General features: G+C 31.9%; 1 protein-coding gene across 1 annotated transcript; it reads right to left on the reverse strand.

Moving 5' to 3' along the window:
- Positions 1–16,890: 16,890 nt before the first annotated feature.
- LOC143064811 (uncharacterized) lies at positions 16,891–22,731 on the reverse strand. Its single transcript, XM_076237929.1, has 5 exons — positions 21,410–22,731; positions 20,561–20,656; positions 19,920–20,030; positions 18,845–18,940; positions 16,891–17,408 (listed from the first exon to the last, which is right to left on the reverse strand). Exons 1-5 carry the CDS (start codon positions 22,653–22,655, stop codon positions 17,032–17,034), a joined length of 1,926 nt encoding a protein of 641 aa, XP_076094044.1. The 5' UTR covers positions 22,656–22,731; the 3' UTR covers positions 16,891–17,031.
- Between the last annotated feature and the right edge of the window lie 1,127 nt (positions 22,732–23,858).

Consider the following 23,858-nt stretch of genomic DNA (forward strand, 5'->3'; position numbering starts at 1 on the left):
AGCTTGTATGTTTTGTCTGTGTGCCTTTTTGTTCTTGTTTGTTACATCCAGTTTGTTTTTATAGTAATTTATAACACAATGTTGACTGCTGTACCCTTATTTTTGACAATTTTTACCTATTATGTCTGTTTATTTTGTTCACACATCGTTGTCAATATAATAGAAGTTGATGCGACTGTAACACCAGTGAGGGGTTTGGCTAGCTGTAAAACCAGTTTTGATCCGCCGTTTTCTGCATAGGAGAATTCTTGTGCCAAGTCGGAAATATGACAGTTGTTGTTCAATCGTTTGATGTGTTTGAGCTTTTGATTTTGTCATTTGATTAGGGACTTTTCGATTTGAATTTTCCTCGGAGTTCGGTATTTTTGTCATTTTACTTTTTATCATTTTTATGACTTGACTTTACATTTTGTTTTGTGTACATCATTATGACACCTGAATATTGTTCCTGTTAGAAAATACAAAAATACATTTTTTTTATCTTGTATGATTGTTTGACATCATTTGTAGTTAATAATACTGGCATTCATTTTTATTTGAAGTCAATTTTTTGCATACTAGTTATTACGGGATTTGTGCATATATTTGGCCTATAAGCTTTTTTAACATTATAAACCTCATAAAAGCTATTCCTCTGAGACCATATGATCATACTCAAGGATTCTCTCTTATGTATATACTATTTAACCATTATGTGCTGTTAACTTTATACAACGTTGAAATTACGCCATTTAAGTGATTCAAGAATAAGGACAATATTTATGCTCTATGGACAATTCTATTTAAGAACCATTTACCTCAACCCTTTCGTTCATGGTAGGATTGTGTGTGATTATGTCAAGATTATATCTTTGCTATATAGTGCGGTGACAGAAGTGTAAAAAGTCGTCTAGATCGCGAGTTTAATCTCCCCAAATAACACACGGCTAAAAATGGTCTTAACTTAAGGACAAATATGTCTTCTTTAGTTTTTGCCCTGTCGTCAGAATTTCGTACGGTCACTTTTTTCTAAAAAGTCGTTTTAATGACTGGTAGTATATTGGAGAGTTTCAACCCCCCTTTTTCAAAATGAAAAAAATGGGTATGTTTGCTTACACTTAATTGAAACAGTTTTTCCTGAAGCTATTTTTACATGTCAAAATATGCTATTCAGTATTTTATTTTCTTCTAATCTATAAAATTTGTGAAGTTTAGACTATTTAAAATTGAGGTAATTTTAATTGCAAATTCAGACTCAAACTTTATTTTTTTCTTCATAGTAGTAACAAGTATGGACACAGACGCAAATTGTCAGTGGGGTTAAAGGTGGTTACAAATGTATTGAAAGCTAGACTGGAAATGTGTATTAACAAATTGAGTTGATGTGTACATGTCTTCATTCAAATGCATTGACTGATAAAAAAAAGGGGGGCTTCAACTTCCACCCCTCTCTGTGAATTAGTTGTTTGAGTGTTTGAATATGGAGTATGTTAATAAATAGCTGCACTGTAAGCGCATGATATGTCTTGATTCCTTTTAAGCTTGCTTAAAGGTTGGACTATTTTGTTTTGTACAATTATTAGTCTATTTGTTTTCTCATTTCAGTTGTTTTATATTTGTCATTTTAAGGTCTTTTATAGCTGACTGTGCTGTATGAGCTTTTGTCATTGTTGAAGGCTATTTGGGGACCTGTAGTTGTTAATCTTGTTTTAAATTTTGGAATGTAGCTGAAGTCAACAGACATAGACAATTCACCCAAGTTTTATAAAATGATGTGGAAGTGTTTATGTGAATAATTGAGATGGGAAATGAGGAAAGTGTCAAAGTGACAACAACCCAACCATAGAGTAGACAACAGCTGAAGGCCTCCAATGGGTTTTCAATGTAGCCAGAAACTCCTGCACTTAAAGGTGTCCAAAAACTATAAAATCCCTTCTTTTTTTTAGCATATATAAAAATTCATAACACAGAAATGTATAATCTGAAATTTATTACAATCAAAAGGGACCTTAGGTCAATGGTGTAAACAATTCACCAAAGTTTAATTAAAGGTGATGGATGCATTTTTGTGTTATTGTTCAAAATTGGAAAATTCTCTCTTTTTTAAGGATAAAATCTCTCTTCATAACATGATAATGAAAATTCTAAAATTTATAAAATCGATGTGGAGCTTATGTCAATAGATATAAACATTTCAACAAATTTTCTTGAAAGTAGGGGGAAGTGTTTTCTAGTTATTGTCTGAAGTGTGGATGATGGACTAATAGACAACAGTATACTATAATATGTTGTGTGTGAGACATTGGTATAATAAAATGGTTTCGAATGAATAATGATTAGAAACTGTTTAATGCAGTTATTGAGGGAACGACAGTGAAGAAATTCCTGAGATCAATGCGTTTGAATCCTAAGAATTCAATTTTTGTTGAAATGAAACAAAGTTCAATTTTTGACCCTTTGGATCTTAATGTAAACCAATTTGAAAAAGGGACAATCCTGTGCAATTGAATATTTCTTGCTATTGTGCAATACTGTGCAATTAAAAATTTCTTGCTATTGCACAATACTGTGCAATTGGAGATTTCTTGCTATTGTGCAATACTGTGCAATTGAAAATTTCTTGGTATTGAACAATACTGTGCAATTGAAGATTTCTTGCTATTGCAGAATACTGCGCAATTGAAAATTTCTTGCTATTGCACAATACTCAGTTAGTATAATAATTTTTGACCCCGATTTGGACCAACATGAAAACTGGGCCCATAATCAAAAATCTAAGTACATGTTAATTAAGACTCACCATATCAAAGAACCCCAAGAATTCAATTTTTATTAAAATCAAGCTTATTTTAATTTTGGACCCTTTGGACTTTAATGTAGACCAATTAGAAAACAGGACCTAAAATTAAGAATTTGGACATGGTTAGATTTGGCATATCAAAAAAGCACAATACAGTATTTCATTTTTTTGATGAAATCAAACAAAGTTTAATTTTGGCCCCTTATTCCTTGGGACCAAAATTAATCCAAACCTACCTTTTGTGGTCATAAACCTTTATAGATTTCAATTAACTTATACTAAAGTTATTGTTCAAAAACCAAGAAAAATGCTTATTTGGGGCCTGTTTTTTGGCCCCTAAATCCTACACTGTTGGAACTAAAATTACCAAAATCTATCCCAACCCTCCTTATGTGGCCATAGACCTTATGTTAAAATATCATAGATTTCTGTTAACCAACTTAAGTTATAGAGCAAAAACCAAGAACAATGCTAATTTGGCCCCTTATTCCTAAACTGTTGAGACCAAAATACCCCAAATCAATCCCACCCTTCCTTTCATGGTCATAAATCTTGTGTCTAAATTTCATATATTTCCATTTTACTTTTATTGAAGTTAGAGTGCGAAAACCGAATGTCTTTGGATGAAGACGATGATGCCAACGTGATACCAATGTACAACCAAAAAGTTTTCAATTTTTGCGGTTGTATAAAAATGATGTCAAATCAAATTTTTAATGGAGTTTGCAACAGTAATTATTCAACTACTCATTTTAATACATCATAAAGTATTAAAGTGTAAATGTCATACAGTCATGGTGATGATGCCTCCGCTAGCATATAACGTTATAAAGGTACATAAATCAAGAACTGTAAAAGTGAAGCTGCTAAAAATTGAACTTAAACCAAGTTTAGAGGTACCGGTAATAAGCATTTGTATACACATTTCACTAAATTTAGTTGAGACAAACTTGAGAAATTTTTCCATTTGTGAAAGGGGATAACCCTAGAATGATAATCAAAGTGCTTGTAATCACTGAATGGCTATTAAAGACTGCTTAAATTTATCAGTTGGTAGTAAAGTGAATTTTGCATTGTATATTGTATACATAGCATTATTTTAAGTCGATTCAACTACTTTTCTGGACAGAGACAGATAACTCCAATTTTCAAAGAAGATTTCATAAAGCAATGGTTTTAGGTAATATTAATTCAACAACCATTCTGGACAAAGAAAGATAACTCCAATTTATTGCCTTGAATCTACAAAAATGTTTGTTTTTGGCCCTCAATTCCTCGACTGTTTGCCCCATAACCCACAAAATAGACCCCAAACTTCTACTTATGGTATTAAATATTATGGTACAGTTTCAAAACAATTGAAATACTTATACACAACTTTTTGTACTGACACAAGATTAATGCTTGTTTTGGGCACCTTTGGAACCCTTATTCATAAACCTTAGGGACTATATATATATAACCGCCCCAAAACAATCCTAAGCTTCCTTTTATGATTATAAATATTATGTTATAATTTAATGGCTTCCTTTTTACTTATACTGAAGTTATTATCTGGAAACCATCCGTCTTGGGAAGACGACGACAGGATACCTACATGTATTTCAACTGCAAAAATTTCTGTGGTTGTATAAAAATTTCAAATATGTACAATGAAATATAGTTTCAAAATTGATAAGCCTAGATAGGCCTTATAATTTTTTCCCCACATAGTTGAAGGACCATTTACACTCAGGACTGAGTCATAAGTAGGCAGTAAAGTCTACAGATGTATTAAAACAACCTAGCATCATATTGCTAGTAGTGGGAGTAGCATTCTTGGGTAAATTTGTTCTTTTTTTATATAATATGTTTGGTTCAAATCAAAATAGAATGCTTTTATCTCCCTAATACTTACATTGTAAATAGAAGTGGTACTACTTTGACAAATCCTTGTACATGAGAGTCTTCTGTCAAATCTTTATTTCACAAAGAATGAATTGCATAACAATGAACTGAGCTCAAAGCAAAGTACTTTAATAATACACTTAGACAAAGAGCTAAATCCAGTGATATACTTTGTACTACTGGTCCTTCAGTAACATCCATTGACCAAAACCACATCTCAACGACATTCCATACTACATGGTTGGATTCGGAAGTCCTGAAAAAGACATGATTTTTTTTAACATATTTTAAGTATATATATACACAGGTTAAAACTTTCTTGTTGTATAATCATTCCGTATCTAGCAACTATCAATTTGCTTAATGCACATATTGATATATGTTGAGTGTACCTCTGTTGGAAATAAGAACACACAAACCTCCACCTAGTTTTAGTCAATGGACAAAACATTCAAAACTATAAAATATTATAGATCTAAGACTTGTCAGTGTCTATTTACCATTGCCACTGAATCAGTGATATATGTATTGTACACATAATTATATACATGCAAGACTAAAATTATAAAGTACATACATGTTTGTATATAAGACTAAAACTGACATTCAGTCTTTACAACATCTTCATTCCCAAAGTCATTTTCAAATCTGACTTCATGGTAAAATAAGATTCCATATCTACAACCAATTAAAAGGAAAAATCCCTCTGATAGACTAGCATTTAAATCCGATTTCTAAAATGGAAGCTAGGTCACCTTGGAACTTAGAACTAAAAAAAATCAAACAATATATCTGATATATTTCAAATGCATGTACATGAAATAATATAAATCTCTAAAATTCACCATATTGTTCCCTTTTTCATCTTCTGTTAGATACTGTATATCCAGTGGCGGATCCAGAAATTTTTTTAAGTGGGGGCCCACTGACTGACCTAAGAGGGGGCTCGCTCAAGTCATGATTCAGTGATTCCCTATATAAGCAACCAAATTTTGTCTCAAAAAGCAGGCCCCCCCCCCCCCCTAAATCTGCCTCTGATATCAACCTCTAGATGTCTTTCAATTACATTCAGTTTAGTGTGGGTTGATCTTTGATTGTTGTACATGTTACAACCAGATTCCCGGGGGGGGGCAACTTTGTAAGACCGCAGAGGTTCAAGCTTAGATTTTGAAATAAGGGGGAAAATGTAACCTTTTCAATTTATAAAACAGGTTCAACATCATTTCTGTACATATATAAACATATTCTAAATTGTGGACACACCTTCATTAAATATTCTACTTCAATTAGTGGAGGAGATCAAATTAAAAAGTTGCAATGGTTAAATACTCCAATCACAGTCTTTCCTGCTAAAATCTCATGTGTAGAATGTGATAAACGGTTTTTGGGTCTATATATTGTCCTTGATATTGAGGTTATCTTGACACAGCAAAATATAAAGAAAATGTAAACTATGATCTGGAAATTGACTTCGTTTTCCCAAAATAAGCCCACTTAAACTGAACTTTAAATGCAAAAGACCTCTAAATGGCTAACAGATATTGCTATATAAAAGAATAGTCCATGATTATACATGTATAATGATATTAAAGAATTCATGAAATTTACACTGATTCTGTCAGTTGAATGGACTAGAATGAGATAAGTTATATACATGATAGACATAAAGGTTTTTTCCAACAGTTGTGGTGTAAATTAATTCAGTTGTATTTTATGGTTGATATATTTATGTATAATATATACATGTATGTAAATCATTGGCTCTTCAACCAATGCTATTTTACAATATCAATTATTTGTTTATTTTTCTAATGTTGGTATTTTTCAGCATACTAAAAATGTTTTAGCACAACACGAGCACAAGCTTTATAGGGTGTCCTCACACAGGGTTTCCGCTGGCCGTCGCCATTTTTCCCAATTTGCGGAAAAATAATACTTGTGGCGATGAAAATTCGTCATTTGCTTAAGAATTTGGCGAAAGAAATATATAGAAAGATTTATTTTCCTCCTTCTTGTTTATTTACTTTTTTTCGAGTTTCTCAGACTTTAACTTATCAGACAATACTCGGAATTCACCTTGACCTCATTAAGATTTTGACAGAAAATCAATTATCAGCTGATTGCAATTTACAGCTATCGACAACAAAGGACTAATTAATAAAGGTGTTGATTGAATTGTTTGTCAAAATGATATGGTTGAATGACTTCCACTAAATGTCACATACAGGAGTTATTTACCACTTTTCGACTCATGTGTTTGAAGAACTCTTTTGACGTCTCCTCTCCATGTAAAGATAGTTTAGAAAAGAAAGTTGTTGTTGTGACAATAAATGTTAAAGGGCAAGAAAAATCTCCGATTTAAAACTTGAATTATCCTTTGACTTTGATGTAAGTAATTGATCAGGGAGACTACTTTAAAGTCGTTTGAGTGACACACGTGTTTCAAGCATAGTTTACCGTCTAAACTTTTTCATTTAAGATGGTCAAGATGGTGGTTATGAAGAAGGGGGGGAATGCATTCTGGCATCACAATTTCAAATGACAGAGGATAACATATGATCTGTCCATATACATGTATGGGGGTATCTTATTGAAGTATTCTTGCCAAATGAAGATTAAACAGTAATTCTTAGACATGACAATAAAAGAGGGGGGATAGGACCTTTATCGGGACTCCGGGATCGGGTGTTTTTAAGCTCGGGATTATCCCCCCTCATAAAATGTACACTTTTTTCAAGACGATTAAAAAATCAGCTGAATTTGACAAATCACACTATTTGTTTTCCAAAAATAACTGTAATTGGATGGGGGTTCTGTGTATTCACATTATTTTAACAACTCTCCTTGGGCCGAGTAAAAAAAATCTGTGTTTCAGGTAACCTGACCGACCCTGTTTTTTAGCCCCGACCCTAACTTTTTTATTGGATCTTTCAAAAAAAAAAAACAATAATAATTATCAACCGACCCTGTTTTTGACACAGGCTTCTGATAAATGACATAATATTTTTTCTCTCTTGCTTCCTCTTGCATAGAAAGCCAGTAAAACATTTTATTAATGTCAAAAGGTATTCCAAATAGATTAAAATCCAAGAAATTTGCACAGCAGGTGCTTCAAAAACATTGCAAATGGCCCAAGACCACAATTAATGACCCCGCTTTTCGTTGTTCACGAATGTATTTCCTTTTAATTAGAGTGTATTTTTCCTTAATTTTTTTTCTTTCCCTTCCCCACTCATTTCTTAGATTTTATTGGGTGGAAATGAAAGATGAGAGGTAAAATAATTTTTTGGAAGTTGTATTTAAACTCATTTTGATATGGAATGAATGATTAGGCCAAGTGCAAAAAGGTCATATTTACAGTTTTCGGAACATCTCTTGACTTGTCCATAGGGGTATGGATGTATATTGGCTAAATTTGTAAAAGTGATTGCTTCAATCTTTCTGAATTTTGGATATATTTTTGGACTAGTGCTATACATAAGACACACAAAAAATTTGACAAAAGTGCATGGTGCAATTTTTTTAATGATACAAAATGTTCTAAAGAAATGATAGAGAAATTAATTGTGGTCTGTGGCCAAATGGCACACTTCCGGTTTTTGAAACTAATTATGGATCCGGACTTGGAAAAAACATGATAAATACTTAATAACTCAAATATGAAATTTTGAATCATCACCAAAAAGTATACAGATATTTAGATTAATGTAACTAAGAAGTGTTTAAAGTTTTAAGCCATAATCAAGAATTGTTTTTGAGATACGGTGTGACATGTGAAAAAAACACCCCCCTGTTTAAGTTACAATGTGCCGTAACTCAAAAAGTTTTAATCTTATTTTCACCAAAAAGTATACAGATCATGTGACCATCATAAGAAACAACTATATTAAGTTTCATGAAATTTGGATAAGTCGTTCTCAAGTTACGGTGCCACATGTTTACGCTGGACAGACAGACGGACACCTGACATTTGTATACCATAATAGGTCTCGTCTTTGACGGACGTATAAAAAGCAGTACTAAGCGTGCATGTTACGCTAGAAACATATTCAAAGAATACAGTTTTATAACTTCTTAATGTCATATCCAATATTTATCAAAACCTAAAGGGGAGTTACATGTATCTTACTTCCTATATTTTTTCGTGGATGTCAATACACCTAATCGCTATTTATTCCATACCGGATGAATTCTAAAATTACACAACTTTTTCATCCAGTTGAAGCTATCTGGGGGCCGTTGAAACAATTCACCATGCACAATACTTTTTAATGAGACCCGTTTTAACTTATTGTAAATACTTAAAACAAAATAATTTTTTACTTCAATTTTCAATTTCGAAAAATAGTGGATTATTAACTATTAAAGTTTCTTGATGATCGCTTTCTAAAGTTTTTCCTCCCTCAGCTCTCTAGTAAAAAACCTTTATTTTCAGTCGCATGACCCAAACAGAAAGTTGTACATACAGTGTATTACTGTTTTTCCCAGATTGGACTAAATAGCGATAATTAAATAAAGTGTAATTTCCGGGATTGTTGAAAACTTGCATATTCATCACTATCTGATTTTGTGGTTTTAACAATCCAGACAGACAAATAGCAATAAGGTGTTTAGAAAAAGATGACCTAAAACCTCCTTCATATAAGACAAAAAAACATGGGAACTCATACTGAATGGTCAAATGTGTTCAATATGAAAATTTGGTAAAATCACAAATCAGCCAATAATGTAAATGGACTATAAGTATGACTTTTGAGCAAATTTAAAGGGAAATGACGGGGAAGGGGCAAATTAGCTTTCAAGGGGAGCAAATGCTGTTTAAATTGGTAAGCGGGTTTTAAATATAGAGGGAAAGTGGAGTCATCTTTTTAGACTTTAGTTACATGTAAATATAACTTATGTAGACTTACCTTCTAATTCTATAGACTATTAAAAAAAAAACACACACACAACTCGGAACTATTTCTAATTCACTTGGACTAGTGATATGCAAACCTAAAAACAAAAAGAAAAATATCATAAAATAGTGATTGAAAGATTCATAACACTTTAAAAGGATAATTCAGACACGTGTTACACGGGGAGCATGTTTGTTTACATATAATAATGTCACGTGATCGCGCACTGACCTCGCATGCTGCATCGCCCTTACAATTCACTAATACATGTACATAACCATTTTCATGCAAACATGCAACGTGAATGTGATTGGTTATCAAATAATACAAAAATAATGCATGAACCGTTGAAGAAGAAATTATTTCATCAAATAGAGTGGATTTTCACTTTCGACACGAATAGGTCGAGTTGACATTCCTGTCATCGGAGATAGTATTGAGATAAAAGGGATAAAACGGACCGTCAAAAAGGTCTAGAGAATCACATCAGTAGAACCTTAACATAAATAAGTAATACTTGCCAACATTTCTCTAATTGATAACCTATAGAACTGAAATTTCACAAAAATACCGGTAAATAATTTTGTTGTGATGCTGGTTAAATTGGCGCTAAATAAATATTCTTACTCCTATTGCTTCATGTAAAAAAAAATGTATAGAATTGAATTCGACTACAGTTCAGAATAAAAAATAGTGAATATGCAAAAGCCAGGTAATATGTTAATGATAAAGTGTGTATAAATTTTCGTAAACGAAGTTACCCGTATACTTCCCCAAGAATTACATTTGAGCGCAAAGTTCTGTAATTGTGTGATATGGTTTTGGGTTTATGTAACATAATTTAGACTGGGATCCTGGCTAATCTTGACCTTACGACGCGCAGCTAGATTGGGCCGGATCCCAGTCTAATGTAACATCGTAGAACTCAGGGTAACGGAATTTTTTGCGTTGCTATTATATCATTGAGGCCATCTATTTTTATTGCGGGTTCCACATATTTAAATCGGAATTATAGAAAAAATGGAATGTTGTGAGCAGAATCAAAACAGAAATGATGAACACTGCAACATTTCCAGAAAAATATAAATAGGATGGAGGATCTGTGTATTCACATTATTTGTAAAACTCTCCTTATTCATGTGAAGCGTGTGCTTTACATCGAGGCTTATTCTTTACATCGAGGCTTATTATGCTAATCATTGACGCCACAGTACTTCAACCAATCAGACAATGTTTATTTGGGGCATTCGATCGATTTTAACTCAGATTTTGGAATATTTCAATCGAAATTATAGAAAAATGGAATGTTGCTGGTACATATAAAATAGAAAATGATGAATACTTTTAGCTAAAGATAATTTGGATGGGGGTTCTGTGTATTCACATTATTTGCACAACTCTCCTTACTGATGCCATATTTTGGAATTTCCGTGACCTAAATGGTTCGCGAAAATTAATATTTTTATATATAGTATAGTAATAACAATTATCCCATAATATTTTAAGCATATAGTATTTCATAAAAGTAATAAGTGATAAAAATTTCGGAACCAAAATATGAAAAAAACCTTAAGAAATCAATGAAAAAAGGATGGAGTAAAAATCTTCAATTTCAACACGGAACTCAATCACTTGCCTTCCGTCCCATTTTGTGTATTAGTCAATAATTTGCTCTCAAATGATATATGAAATTACTACCTTTTTCGCAATTATATACACATATTTTCAATCAAAGTGCACTGATATATGCCACATACTTTGTTTGTATATGTTTATATTCTATGTTTTTTCGTTATAAAACATCAAATATACTTTGTCAGAAAAGTCTTATTGTAAAATCAAAATAATTGACGGATAGTTTCAGTAAATATTCCGTGATATGTCAAGTCCTTTGCAACTTGCTCGATTAAGTCCAAAGAACAGACAAAAGTCGTTAAATTTTATGCAGTGAATAAAAAATATGCTAAAAAAAACCTCAATTGAAATTTTGAGTCAATTTACCAGTTTAGGGAAGTCGACTTTTGTATCTGCATTGCGTAAAAGACTGGATGAGGGGAACATCAAGATGTTTCATGCGATAGCTGTTAATTTGAAGAACTCCGTGCAGGAAGTTTGACGACATACAATTATCTGACTGTTGTCCCTCAGTTTCGGGTATTCAGTGTACACGTTCTAGAATACAGTCGTTCATCTGGAGCGCTTGTATATTTTGTTGCAACAAAACATTTTAGAAAGATAAAAAATTACTCAAGTTTGAATCAGATGAGCGTATTAAAAATGTTTTATCCGTGTTAGATAAAGTTAAAGTTAAAAAATAGTTTCCCTTCCATCTTTTAAACTTCAAGCACACTGTCATTTTGGTTTCATTACAAAATATTTGCTAAAAACGAAAAAAAAAAATCCAAACCCGTGGAAGCAGATATTTCAGAACACGATACTGCTTTTACTAATTCTATTTTGGCTATTTACAACGATTTAATTGTCATTCCTCATGGCACCGTTACTTGATAAATATAGATAATTTCTTCAGGCTGATTCTAATTTAAAATAGTCTACATGTAAAATGCAGTCTAAACTCATTTATTTCTATAGAAATTCAGTTGTCAAACAACTTTAACAAGTTCAAGGCAAATATAACATATATTATTTAGTAGCAAATTAAATATTTTAGATGCCATATAAGCTTCTAGTCAATTGAAAACTGACCTCAAAATCTCAATGTCAACTGTAATAGACACAAAAAACGGACAAATATTTAATTCCGCTGCAAGTTTACTTAGAAAAGACATCGAAATTCTAAAGAAGACTACCCAACTTTGGATGAATTGTTTCTTCCTTCTTAATTCAGTCAATGCCTTCGTATGTATTGCAATTCATTCTATGGTTACTCAATGAAACTGCATACAGCCAAGACTATTCTCAGGAAATGGCACCAGAGAAATTGTGGAAATGCTAAGCAATTGTTGAGGCAATCATTTTTGTTTTACTCCTTTTCATTTAGGATTGGCTTTACAAATGTACCGTGAGTTTGGTTCAAAACACCTTGTTGAAACATTGAATGCCAATGGATTTTATGCTTCTTAAAATAAAGTGCGACGCTATATAATGTGTTACTAACCATGAAATTGAGCGAATTCAAGATAGTGTGTACTTCTCGTATGATGTTTCCCCAGCATCTTTGCAGACAAGCATATGGATGTCATCCCACCTTCCTAAACCCCCTTATAGATCTCTGTTAAATCTTGGATTAATTGATAGGGATGGTTTGAAGCTGTTATTTTTTAGGAACAAATGTCTTCGGACTTCCTATAATACCTTGTCTGTACTTGTAAAAGAAAAACTCAAAATAACGTGTTTGCTTTGAGCAGAACCTTTCATGTACAGACCTGTGGCCATGAGTGAAATGTGTAGAAATATTAAAACATGTCAAAATGTTAGAAATTATTATAAATTAAGGAATGTATCTCCCTCATGCAAAGCTCTGATTCATTTCACGGATTTGGCTATACTTTTTTGGAACTTTTGGATTATAGCTCTTCATCTTTAATATAAGCTTTGGATTTCACATATTTTGGCCACGAGCATCACTGAAGAGACATGTATTGTCGAAATGCGCATCTGGTGCAGAAAAAAAATGGTACCGTTATTGTTATTGTGACAGTTGATGAAAATAAACATGATGGAGATAAGGGTTGATTTGGTATAAAGCTTAATTGTTGCACTGGTACACACGAATCCAGTCCCGATGTTAGGGGATTGTTGGCGTGCCCTAAAAAAGGCAAACCCCGCCACTATCTGTATGTGTCAGTTTTAAGTTACGAGACGGTAATGCAGTGTTTGTCGTTTGTTTCTATATACTATATTAGTTTCTTTATTATTTATTTTGTACATTAATCAGGCCGTTAGATTTTTTGTTTGTTTTACATTATTTGTTTCCGGAATTGAAGACTTTGCAGTATGACTTTTACTCATTGTTGAAACCCGTACGGGACCTATAATTGTTTTGTGTCTCATTTGGTCTCATTTGGAGAGTTGTCTCATTTGCAATCATATCATATCTTCTTTTTTTATATAGAATACTTTTCAGTGAAGTTTGTGGTACGTTGCAAGGGAAAAAAAGGGGGGATAAAGTTACAAATCTATAATGTAATAGATATTAACCAGAGTTAAATACACAACAAAAGATAATACTATGGTAGCAGTAATAATTGTGGAAAAAAAACCAAAAAGCAACGAGTAGTCTATAAAAAACCTGAAGTATCCGCAAATTCAAGTTGAGGTCATATTTGACTGTAGTGTTCTATGGCTTTGCTTTGATACTTCTCCCAATATGATAGTTTAAAAAATAATTTTAAAGTATTGTCCTGCCTGACACTTGATTTTTACCTGAAATTGATATTTTTCATAAGGTTAAGGTGCTCTTAACATTTTATAGGTTGAAAACTTGATTTTTGAAGTTTTGTTTATATAACGTCGTTTTAGGATTTTTTTTGATAAAAAAATCTCAATGATTAATGTTTATGTATAATAACAAACATTACTAAAGCCAAAACAGTATCATTTGCATTTAGGTAGAGTTTAGAAATAGAAAAAAATGTCAAAATTGAAACCCACCCAAATTTTCACAAATGTTTACATATGACCTTTGACCTCAATTTAAAAAAAATGTGACCATATCAAGTCCTGACGACAGGCATATTATTATAGTACACGATTTCCTCTTTCCAATGATATATTATGTAGGTGTGTGTTCGGTGGGGAGATTAAATTCCAAAAAATCTGCCTTCAGTCACCGCACTAATATTGTTGAAATCATATTGATATGTTTAACTGCATTTGTATTTACCGCTTTTGATTGTAAATGCCTTTTATTTATGTAATGTTATAAGTATTGATATATACGTATGTTGTCAAACATTTTGTAAATAAAGAATTGCATTGAACTTTGTTGATGACCATTTGTACGCGATTTTGATTTGATAATATCCAGAGTGAAAATATTTTTTATGTGTACATGAAGTTGACTGCAATATACCTCATTTTGATTTGACAAGTTTTGAGGGGGTTAACTGATGTTCGACATTTTTAGCATTTGGGCTATAATTTCTGACATTTCCTGACAACTAGTTTCAATCAATGTTATTACTCAATTTATTTCACTTGACTGGGCGGAGTTTATCCAGTTCGCTCATAATAAACCAGTTCATCTATAGATAGGTGTTTTAGGATACATTCATCAATGCATTAACCAGTCATTCATTTGTAAATTCCTTTGAGGTCACTGATAGGTGATTAGAAATCAGTAATAACTGTTACGGCAATCATCATAATCACACACATTTTCAAATCGACTGTCCTCATGCAAATTAAAACGTAAGCTCCGCCCGATCAGTTGAAATAACATTGGTAAATATGTCACTTGAACATTTTTATTATTTTGAAGACCATAAATGTTCAAAGTGACTATATCAGTGTTCATTAAAAGTGACAGCCAAATTCAGACAGGTCTGCCATTTTTGAGTGTGCTGGTGGTACTCATATTCAGCTCAAAGTGAGATTGTTTTACTCTTATTATAGGCTGTCTAGTATTTGGGTCAAGAAAGTATCTCTTCCTTGCAATAACTATTGCCATTTTGGATATGAACCATATAATATTAGTTATTGTGCACATTGGCAAAATTTGATATGAATATAATTGAAAACAAAACTTTTCTACAATTACAGGTAAACCAACTAAATTTCCACGGACCATAAGATTTGTAGTCTTGATGGTCACAAAGACCACCAAAAACTATTTTTTTAGAAACTCTGTCGTAATTCCATACGAATATAACACATAGTAAAGAAACACTTACTCGAGCTTCACACTTGGATGATAATGTGATGCGTGTAACTTATGTCACACAAACTACCCCACAATGCCGTGTAAAGGTCGATTACATGTCACTATGAGATAGATATCGAGTCCCAATTTTTTTAGAAGTACAATAATGAGTGAAAAGAGACTGGAAACACTAATGTACCACCTTTCATATAATTTAAATCAATTAATGCTTATACATATTTTAAAGAAGGATGTTTGATCTAACATTGGGATGGTGGGGTTTCTGATTTTTTTCTTTATCAATTTTACTGTTTTAAATTTGAATTTTAAACACAATGTTTTTAAAAATGGCTTTGAAAAGTTTTATTTTGAGTGTACCGCATGAATAATGTTCCAGATTCATATTTCGTACACACTGGGTGTCGTATCACTGGACTGTATCAAACCAAACAGAACTAATGGAAAACTTCTGTCATAGTCATGACTTGGTACTCGCACTCCTCGAAGAAAATGGTGGTTCTACTTAGCCAAACCTCCCACTTGTATTACAGTTATTGATATTTCCTTTTTAATGACAAATTTGGATAAGCAACCCACAAGTAAACCAACGACCTAACATATACTGAAAAAGCAATAACAGAAAAGGTTAAATGACATAAAGCAACCAACAACTACCCTGAATTACTGGTCCCTTACTTAGAGAATGCAGAAAAATGAATGTATGGAGCATTTCTATCCTTTTGTACATTGTGATAAGTTAGCATTGATAAGTTGTATATTCTCTACAGTAACAAGTCTAGGTAAAAATTAAAATCACAAAAATACTGAACTCAGAGGAAAATCCAATCGGAAAGTCCATAATCACATGGCAAAATCAAATGACAAAACACATAAAAAACGAATGGACAAGAACTGTCATATTCCTGACGACTTGGTACAGGCATTTTCAAATGTAGAAAATGGTGGATTAAACCTGGTTTTACAGCGCTAAACCTCTCACTTTGATGACAGTCTGATCAAATTCCGTTATATTTACAATGATGCGTGAACTAAACAGACATAATAAATGAAATAGTAAAAATATGGGTACAGCAGTCATCATCGCGTAACAATTTATAAGGAACAATTTAACAGAACACAAAAAACATCTATCTACAAACACATAAATTAGATTACATATAGTTGCTTATCTTTTCTTCTAGATTTTGTGAAATATCTAATGCGTTTTAGATTTATCTTAAAAAGAACTGTAAATATTTTGGTATACATATAATCAGATCATCAACTAAAAATAATCAACACTCTTATCACAATCTGAATTTAAATTTTCAAACCTGATAATTTATTTTGAAGCTTGAAAAAGTGACCTTTGCCAGCGGATCACCCCTACCACTCCACGTCATTGGTGGATGCCATAGAATTGACGTCGCATGTTTATGAAGGTCAATGTTCAAAGCTTGACGTTTAATGTTACATTCTATTCAGAACGGAAGAAATCGAAGTTTTATCTGTATAAATTTTATTATCATTCAATATTACAAATGTTGAACAATACATATTTTTCAATGTCCGCCGCTGCTATCTGCCATTTTAATCTTTGAATCTCGCATTTCTTTTGTTCTCTGGATTAAAAACACATGCTACTAAACTTGAAGAATAGAGAGACAAGATTCTTCACCACCAAATACATACATGTGAAAGTGTCTTGGTGATAATGATATTATGTCATTCACCTCCAATCTTTCAATAATTGATGTCGAGGTGGTTTGGTAATATCCCGGCATAGATGAGAACGCATCCGCTATTGTGTAATTGTTCTTTAGGATATTGAAAGAATACCTGGTAGTGTTGGTTTGAATGAATACAGTGATCAGATACAAACCAGCTTTTTCGGCGGTAAATATTCCACTCTTTTCAAGTGATTTTGTGTTGTTAATACCATGTGCAGTTCTAATTTTTTTGAACGGTATTGCTTGTCCATGAGACACATTTGCGTTTATTGAACATGCAGTAACAACGGCTGAAATAACAAGAAAAATAATGACTCATTGATATGGTTTTAAATATAAAATATATGGTGTGTTTGAAAAAGATGATGTAGCGGTATGACGTCAATGACGGATGAAAAGCGAACGACACATTTAACCAGAAAAGACATCCAAATTCAACATACACAGCCAATTTTGCATAGGTACTATTTTTGTACTTAAAGTCTGTAGTACTGAAAATTTACTTTTGAAATTTAGTACTATTTCTTTACTTTAAAATTATTGTACTTTTTACGTACCTGTATTTTACAGTACTTGATTTGTACTTAAAATGTTGGTACAGAAATAATACCAAAAGCGATCACAATATTCCATGTTTAAAAATCATAATTTTAAGAGAACTATCAAAATGCTGAAAATGTAACGTTGTAACCAAAAATATGTAGTACTTTAATTTTCAAGTACAAATCAAGTACTGTAAAATACAGGTACCTAAATATTACAATTATTTTAGAGTAACAAAATAGTACTGAATATGAAAAGTAGATTTCCAGTACTACAGATTTTTGGTACAGACATAGTACCTATGCAAAATTGGCTGTGTAGAGTCCTAAGACTTTGCCATTTTATTTTTTTTATTTGTCTCGGATGAAGATAAAATTCAGTAACAATTAATAGAGAATATTAACGCCATATTTTGTTTTTTGACCAAAGATCACTTTGTATTCACAGGCGACGGAATACGTTCATTCCCGAACTGCATTGAATATTCACCAAATGTACTTTTTTCATTTGTCAAAACTTTAGTATAGATTGAGGCGATAAACAAGCTATACATGAAAAAAATACATTTCTAATTTTAAATAATTACCACTTCGATCAATTTGATGTTTATGACGACTTAAAATTAGGAAATATTCACAGTTTCAGACAAAACGATTTTTTTTATAAGATGTTTATGTGAATACCTATCTTTTTGTGTTGGGTTGTTGCTGACTTTAAATTTTTATCAAAAACATATGAGCTACGTCAGGTAGAAATCTACCTTATGCATGAGCATGTATAAGACTTTGATTAATTTTGACCATTCGAATACGAAATAAATATTATACTGTTTTGTAGGGGTTTTATATCAACTGATTATAAGACAATTACAGGCTTTGCATAAAAAAAAAATTCAATCGGAAATTAGATGACATACATATTGAGATATTTATTTACATGTGGTCGAATTCTATTCGACACTGCTCATATGTGGAACAATCGGCTATTTTTAAATCATATACCTCATTCGACTAGTAAATGACATTGCATGTGACATTTCTGTTCTATTAAAAGTGACAAATCATCATTAAAATGTACATGCTTTTTAATGAAAAGAAGAATTTCTATATTTTTGGGTAATTTCAGGGACAAAATAATGGTTCTTTTTTATGTATTCCTTAATATTTCTATATCATTTCGATACCTTTTTGTGCTGCTTGTTCCAATTGCTGAGTTATGTTACTTTGGTTTGACTGTAATCTGAGTATTCTTTTATCAACATCGTTGTCTGTTTCCCTTGCTTAAACAAATGATATGTGGAAAATGTTAATTGTGCTCAGTGTCAAAAATTACTATAGGCGAACATTAACTGCTGTACCCCTAATTTTGACTTTTTTACCCTTTATGTCTGTTTGTTTTGTTCACGCGTCGTTGTCAATATAATGGAATTTGATGCGACTGTCGTACTCGTAAGAGGTTTAGTGCTATAAAACCAGATTCAATCAAACATCTTCTACATAAGAAAATGCCTGTACAATTCAGGAATATGACAGTTAAAAGAACAAGTCAACATTATCCATTCGTTTAATGTATTTGAGCTTTTGATTTTTAAATTACCTATGAGTGCAGTATTTTTGTGATTTCACTTTTTAGAACAAGAAGTATTACATTTATAAAACGATAAATTCAAACTAGAATTAGCCGTACTCTGCACTGCAAGTTTTACCTAAATCGGACCTTTAAGCAAATTTTACACCATACTCTTATTGCTCATCAATACAACGTTAAAGTATCATCAATTCACCGTTAATAGGCATACTAAAGCATTTAAACGCAATTAAAAACAAAATTCTATATGTTCCTATCGTTTCTACCACGTTTTGTTAATCGATAAATTTCCACCAACTCCTATTTGATTTAGCGGTTTTGACGAATTATTCTTACAAGCCTGTTTGATGTTTGCGTGATTCATATACACTCATGAAACCTATGTCACGTATGATCTCGAATGTAACCAATGTATCGTAGGAAGCAGCTTTGTTCACCATTGTCACTGAATATGATGTATCATCAGTTATTCACTTGATCATTATAAAAGGGTGTCACTTTAGGACACAGTACACTATAGTGTACTTGAACTTTCTATCACTTCAACGCACCTGGTTGTTATCACGTCTTCCTTTTTTTCTCTTATCTATGACTAAGGATTTAATTTTTCATTCGGTGTTATTTGTCAGAAATCACTGTCATTATTAAAACCTATATTGAATAATTTTTACCTTTCTCTGATATATTGTGGACTTCTTCCAGTAATGCCTTGTAAGCAGCAACATTCTGAGCCTTTTCTATAGTCTTCATTTTGTTTTCTAGATGTTGATCCATTTTATTGACTGAAAGGACATTATTTGAAATGTGTACCTTTATATGAATTATATCATTTGTCTTTATTCATTTTTTATACTAAAGTAACTATTTTTGTTTTCGACGTAGGAATTAAGAATAAAAAATAAAATAAAACGACTTGAAACATTGAAAACTTTTCATCAGTACATTATACAAACGGTCATCGTTAGAAAAGAACCTAAAATCTATTTTATAATGCATTTTTATTTGAAAAAAGTTAGACAATCAGTAAAATAATTTAAACATTTGCGTTTATATTTAGAACAAATTTTGAATTTGTACTTTTAATGCCCAGATGTACATTTATTGTGTCGGCATTGTTCAGAAAATTTAATGTTCACAATGTATAGATGTGAAGTTTGAATGTATATGTTATCCACTTACCCTTAATGTTGAATTGAAATGAACAAAAAATAATAGTTAAAATATTGTTAAAGTTCGAATTTTATACAACAAATGTATATAGCAATATGCCTTACATGTTAAAATGTAACGCATGATTGAACATTATGTATACCTTGTTCAAAACATTGGCTGATATTTTGTTCTAGATTGGAATATGTTATATTCTGTTGCTCTGTGAGACGTAACGTTGTGTATTCCAGTTTCCTGTCTGAAATATGAAGGTGGTATGTCTAAGAAATGTTTAAACCAGCAATAGATAGAAAACAGGTTTAAAACTGCCATAATCTCCTGAACCCCAATCATTGGTTAAATAGAAACACATCAATCAATTCCAATTGTATATTAACAAAAATTATCACAGACCCGACATGTATGTATTTCTCACACACAAAAAATAATAATTTCAAGGGCAACTACACCAAACTTGGTTAACCAGTTTTAATAAAAAAATTTTAATGTAATATGATAATAGAACTTGACCTGCTAATAATTGTCAATTTTGCTCAAAAAATTGCTTTGGGTTGATAAACATGTTAAAAACTGTAGAGTATCAATATACTCAATTTTAGCAAAAATGGCTGTGTGTGGCTTTTTTTCAAATCCCCGGATACATTTTTTTTTAAATAGATTCCGTAAGGAATATACAGGTAAAGTTTGGTATATTTATCTCAGTTTCAAAAATGCAATAGCTAATATTTGCTATTTGGCCACGTGAGACAATATGTGAGAGAATTGTGTTTGAATAAGTCGTTATGAGATTTAAGAATAAACGGGTACACTTGTTGGTCTATTCTTTAGCCATTTCAAAAGATTTCTCTGTTTATCAACGAAATTTTTATCGGTGTCTATGCTCTTTTTTCATGACTGATTAAATAACTCTTGCTGAAGGTGAAGGTGTATAGCAAACCTTTGTGTCTGTTCAATTAAATAATAATTTTCGAAATTATCTTGTGCTTTTTACCTGTTTTCTGAATCATGTCCAAAAGTGCCAGAAAATCTTGACTCCTTGCGTTGATTTCGCTCTTCATAGAGGCAAGCTTGTAATTATTGTCCTGTATTACTTTCTCCAAATGTTTGGTGTCATTGGATAGTGTTGGTACACTGTTCAGACATTTCTGTAAGACCACTATATCTTTTTCCATTTGACTTCGTTTAGCATCTATTACTGCTTTGTTTTGTTCAGCCGCAATCCTATACTTGTTCAATGAGGTGGTATTATCACTTAGAATATTAAATTGCCCTTTTAGCTTCATTATTTCGCTTAGAAGAATTCCGTCAGTCTTTTTTTGTTTTCTAGATTCATTTTTTGATATTTCGACGTGTTCATACAACTCAGTTTGAAATGAATCAAAACTCATATTTAAACTATGAATGATAGTGGTAAGAACATTAAACTTGTTTTCAACCAATCTATTGTTCTCTGCTATTTTTTCACTGTCGTTCTTGTATTTCTGTTTCAGATCATTAAGATCTTTATGTAAGCTTATATGACTTATGTTCAAAGATCTTGAATTGTTTGTTAATTTGTTAAGTTTTTCTTGAACCAAATAAAGGCTAGAATTATTCAACACATCAAATTGCTGTCTTAGAAAATCTAATTCAGTTGTCATCAGTTCTTGTTTGCTGTAAATATTCAAAATTGTCTTATTTTCTGCCCATATTAAATCAAAGGAATCGTTTACGTCTTTTCTCAGCATCTCAACTTCATACTTTAATGCAAGACTGTATCCAAAATATTCATCATTTAGATTGTCCACGTCTTTTTTAACATCTGCTAATTCTGCCGTAGCGGCTTTGCAAGTCTCTGTCATATTAGTAAATTGATCTTTTAATATCATTGTTTCGTTATCAAATTTATTACTAAGCTTTTCCAAATCTAATTCAAATGACCGGTAGGTATTGTTCAAAAATTGTTTAAAAACTAGCATTTTTTGTGAGAATAATTTTTCGAACTCCTCATGTATGAATTTCGTAAGATTTTCGAAATGCTGGTTGTTCTCAATTATTGATACATGCGTTGAATCTATTTTCTCAGCCCTGGTCGGTGTCGTCGGAATATTACTCTGGCTGTTCAATGTTATTACAGGCACATTTGTTTGACCACCTACTGTCGTCAATTGGCTTCTTGTTGAAGTCGTATCATCAATCAAAAACCCATTACACACAACCAGAGTTGCAAAAACTGTCACAGTTATACTTCCAAACATGATTTTCTACCAGATAGCTTTAAATTGAGTACTGCGTTCTTTTTAACATGTATATATATGTATCAGAGATCCCGGAAGACCAATGAAGAGCTTCATATACTTCCTTTTAGATATAACAAGGGTGTGAAGCGGTTCTTATCTATTCAATGCATAGAGGAATGACATGACAATCTTAATCCATAAATAGTTTGTTTTATCCAACAATCAACAATAGTTATTAGAAAGGCTGTATAAATGTTACAGAAAATGACTGTACTATTACATGTCTGTATATTTACAAAGCCAAATGAACAGTTCTTTCGTATTATGACATGTAAATCTCATAGTGATAAGGGAAGCAGGTAAACAAAGTAGTCCTTTCAATAAGGGTCATTTATCAGTGTTTGTTGCATCCGTATTAGTGTTGACATGTCTATATATGTTAAACAATGATTAATTGTATAATATATGTTCGGTTTTTTTTGTTTGCGACTTTTGTGTCTCGTGCTTGTTTAGAGTTGCTCACTGGTAGATCCAACAAGGTATCATTATTGAAAAAAAAAAAACGTTAAAGTGTTTTATTTAGCCATAGGATTAATTAAACGGTCACATATAAATATGTCACATCCTTGTTATGTCTAAAAGTAAATATATCAAGCTCTTCGTTGGTATGTTAAATTTACTCATCTGTTTGTCGACATAAGGAAAAAATACAAACGGAAGGTAGACTTGTGAAATACTATTCTTAATTTTATCTGAGAAACTGCCGTTGAAACAAACAAAATACCCATATCAGTACATGCTACGATGAAGCATAAAGTTTAACGGTCGTGGATTTTGTCAAATACCTGATAATAGAATAATCTGGTGTACTTATTTTGTGATAATGACCGTAAAGATTTGTTTGCGCTCTGATTTTTGCTGTAGTGGAATTTAATAATGTACAAAGTATGATGGTTAACATTACATCATTTTCATCCTTTATTTTGGGAAATCCCTGTATGAACTTTGGCTGATGTGAAAAAAAGAAGCAATTCGTCAAAAAAAGATTCACGGTTGCACAGCGACTTCATTTAATCCTTTTGGTATTGGTTTCTTTCCAACGTAAACTGTTGGAAAGGGATTGCATCCCATTTGGTCATAAACTTAATGAAAAATGTCTGCATCTGTTACAGAAACTTTATTCCTCTGTCTGAAGCTCAAGACTGGGACTATTCTTAAAAT

Source organism: Mytilus galloprovincialis, chromosome 2, assembly GCF_965363235.1.
Source record: "Mytilus galloprovincialis chromosome 2, xbMytGall1.hap1.1, whole genome shotgun sequence".
Taxonomy (NCBI): Eukaryota; Metazoa; Mollusca; class Bivalvia; order Mytilida; family Mytilidae; genus Mytilus; species Mytilus galloprovincialis.

Excerpts from the sequence above, each read along its gene's own strand:
- LOC143064811 (XM_076237929.1), bottom strand. The coding sequence starts at position 22,655 with ATGTTTGGAAGTATAACTGTGACAGTTTTTGCAACTCTGGTTGTGTGT. Across the intron at positions 20,657-21,409 it reads GGACATGATTCAGAAAACAG|ACAGGAAACTGGAATACACA; the intron begins GTAAAAAGCACA and ends TTCATATTTCAG. Across the intron at positions 20,031-20,560 it reads CAGCCAATGTTTTGAACAAG|TCAATAAAATGGATCAACAT; the intron begins GTATACATAATG and ends ATGTCCTTTCAG.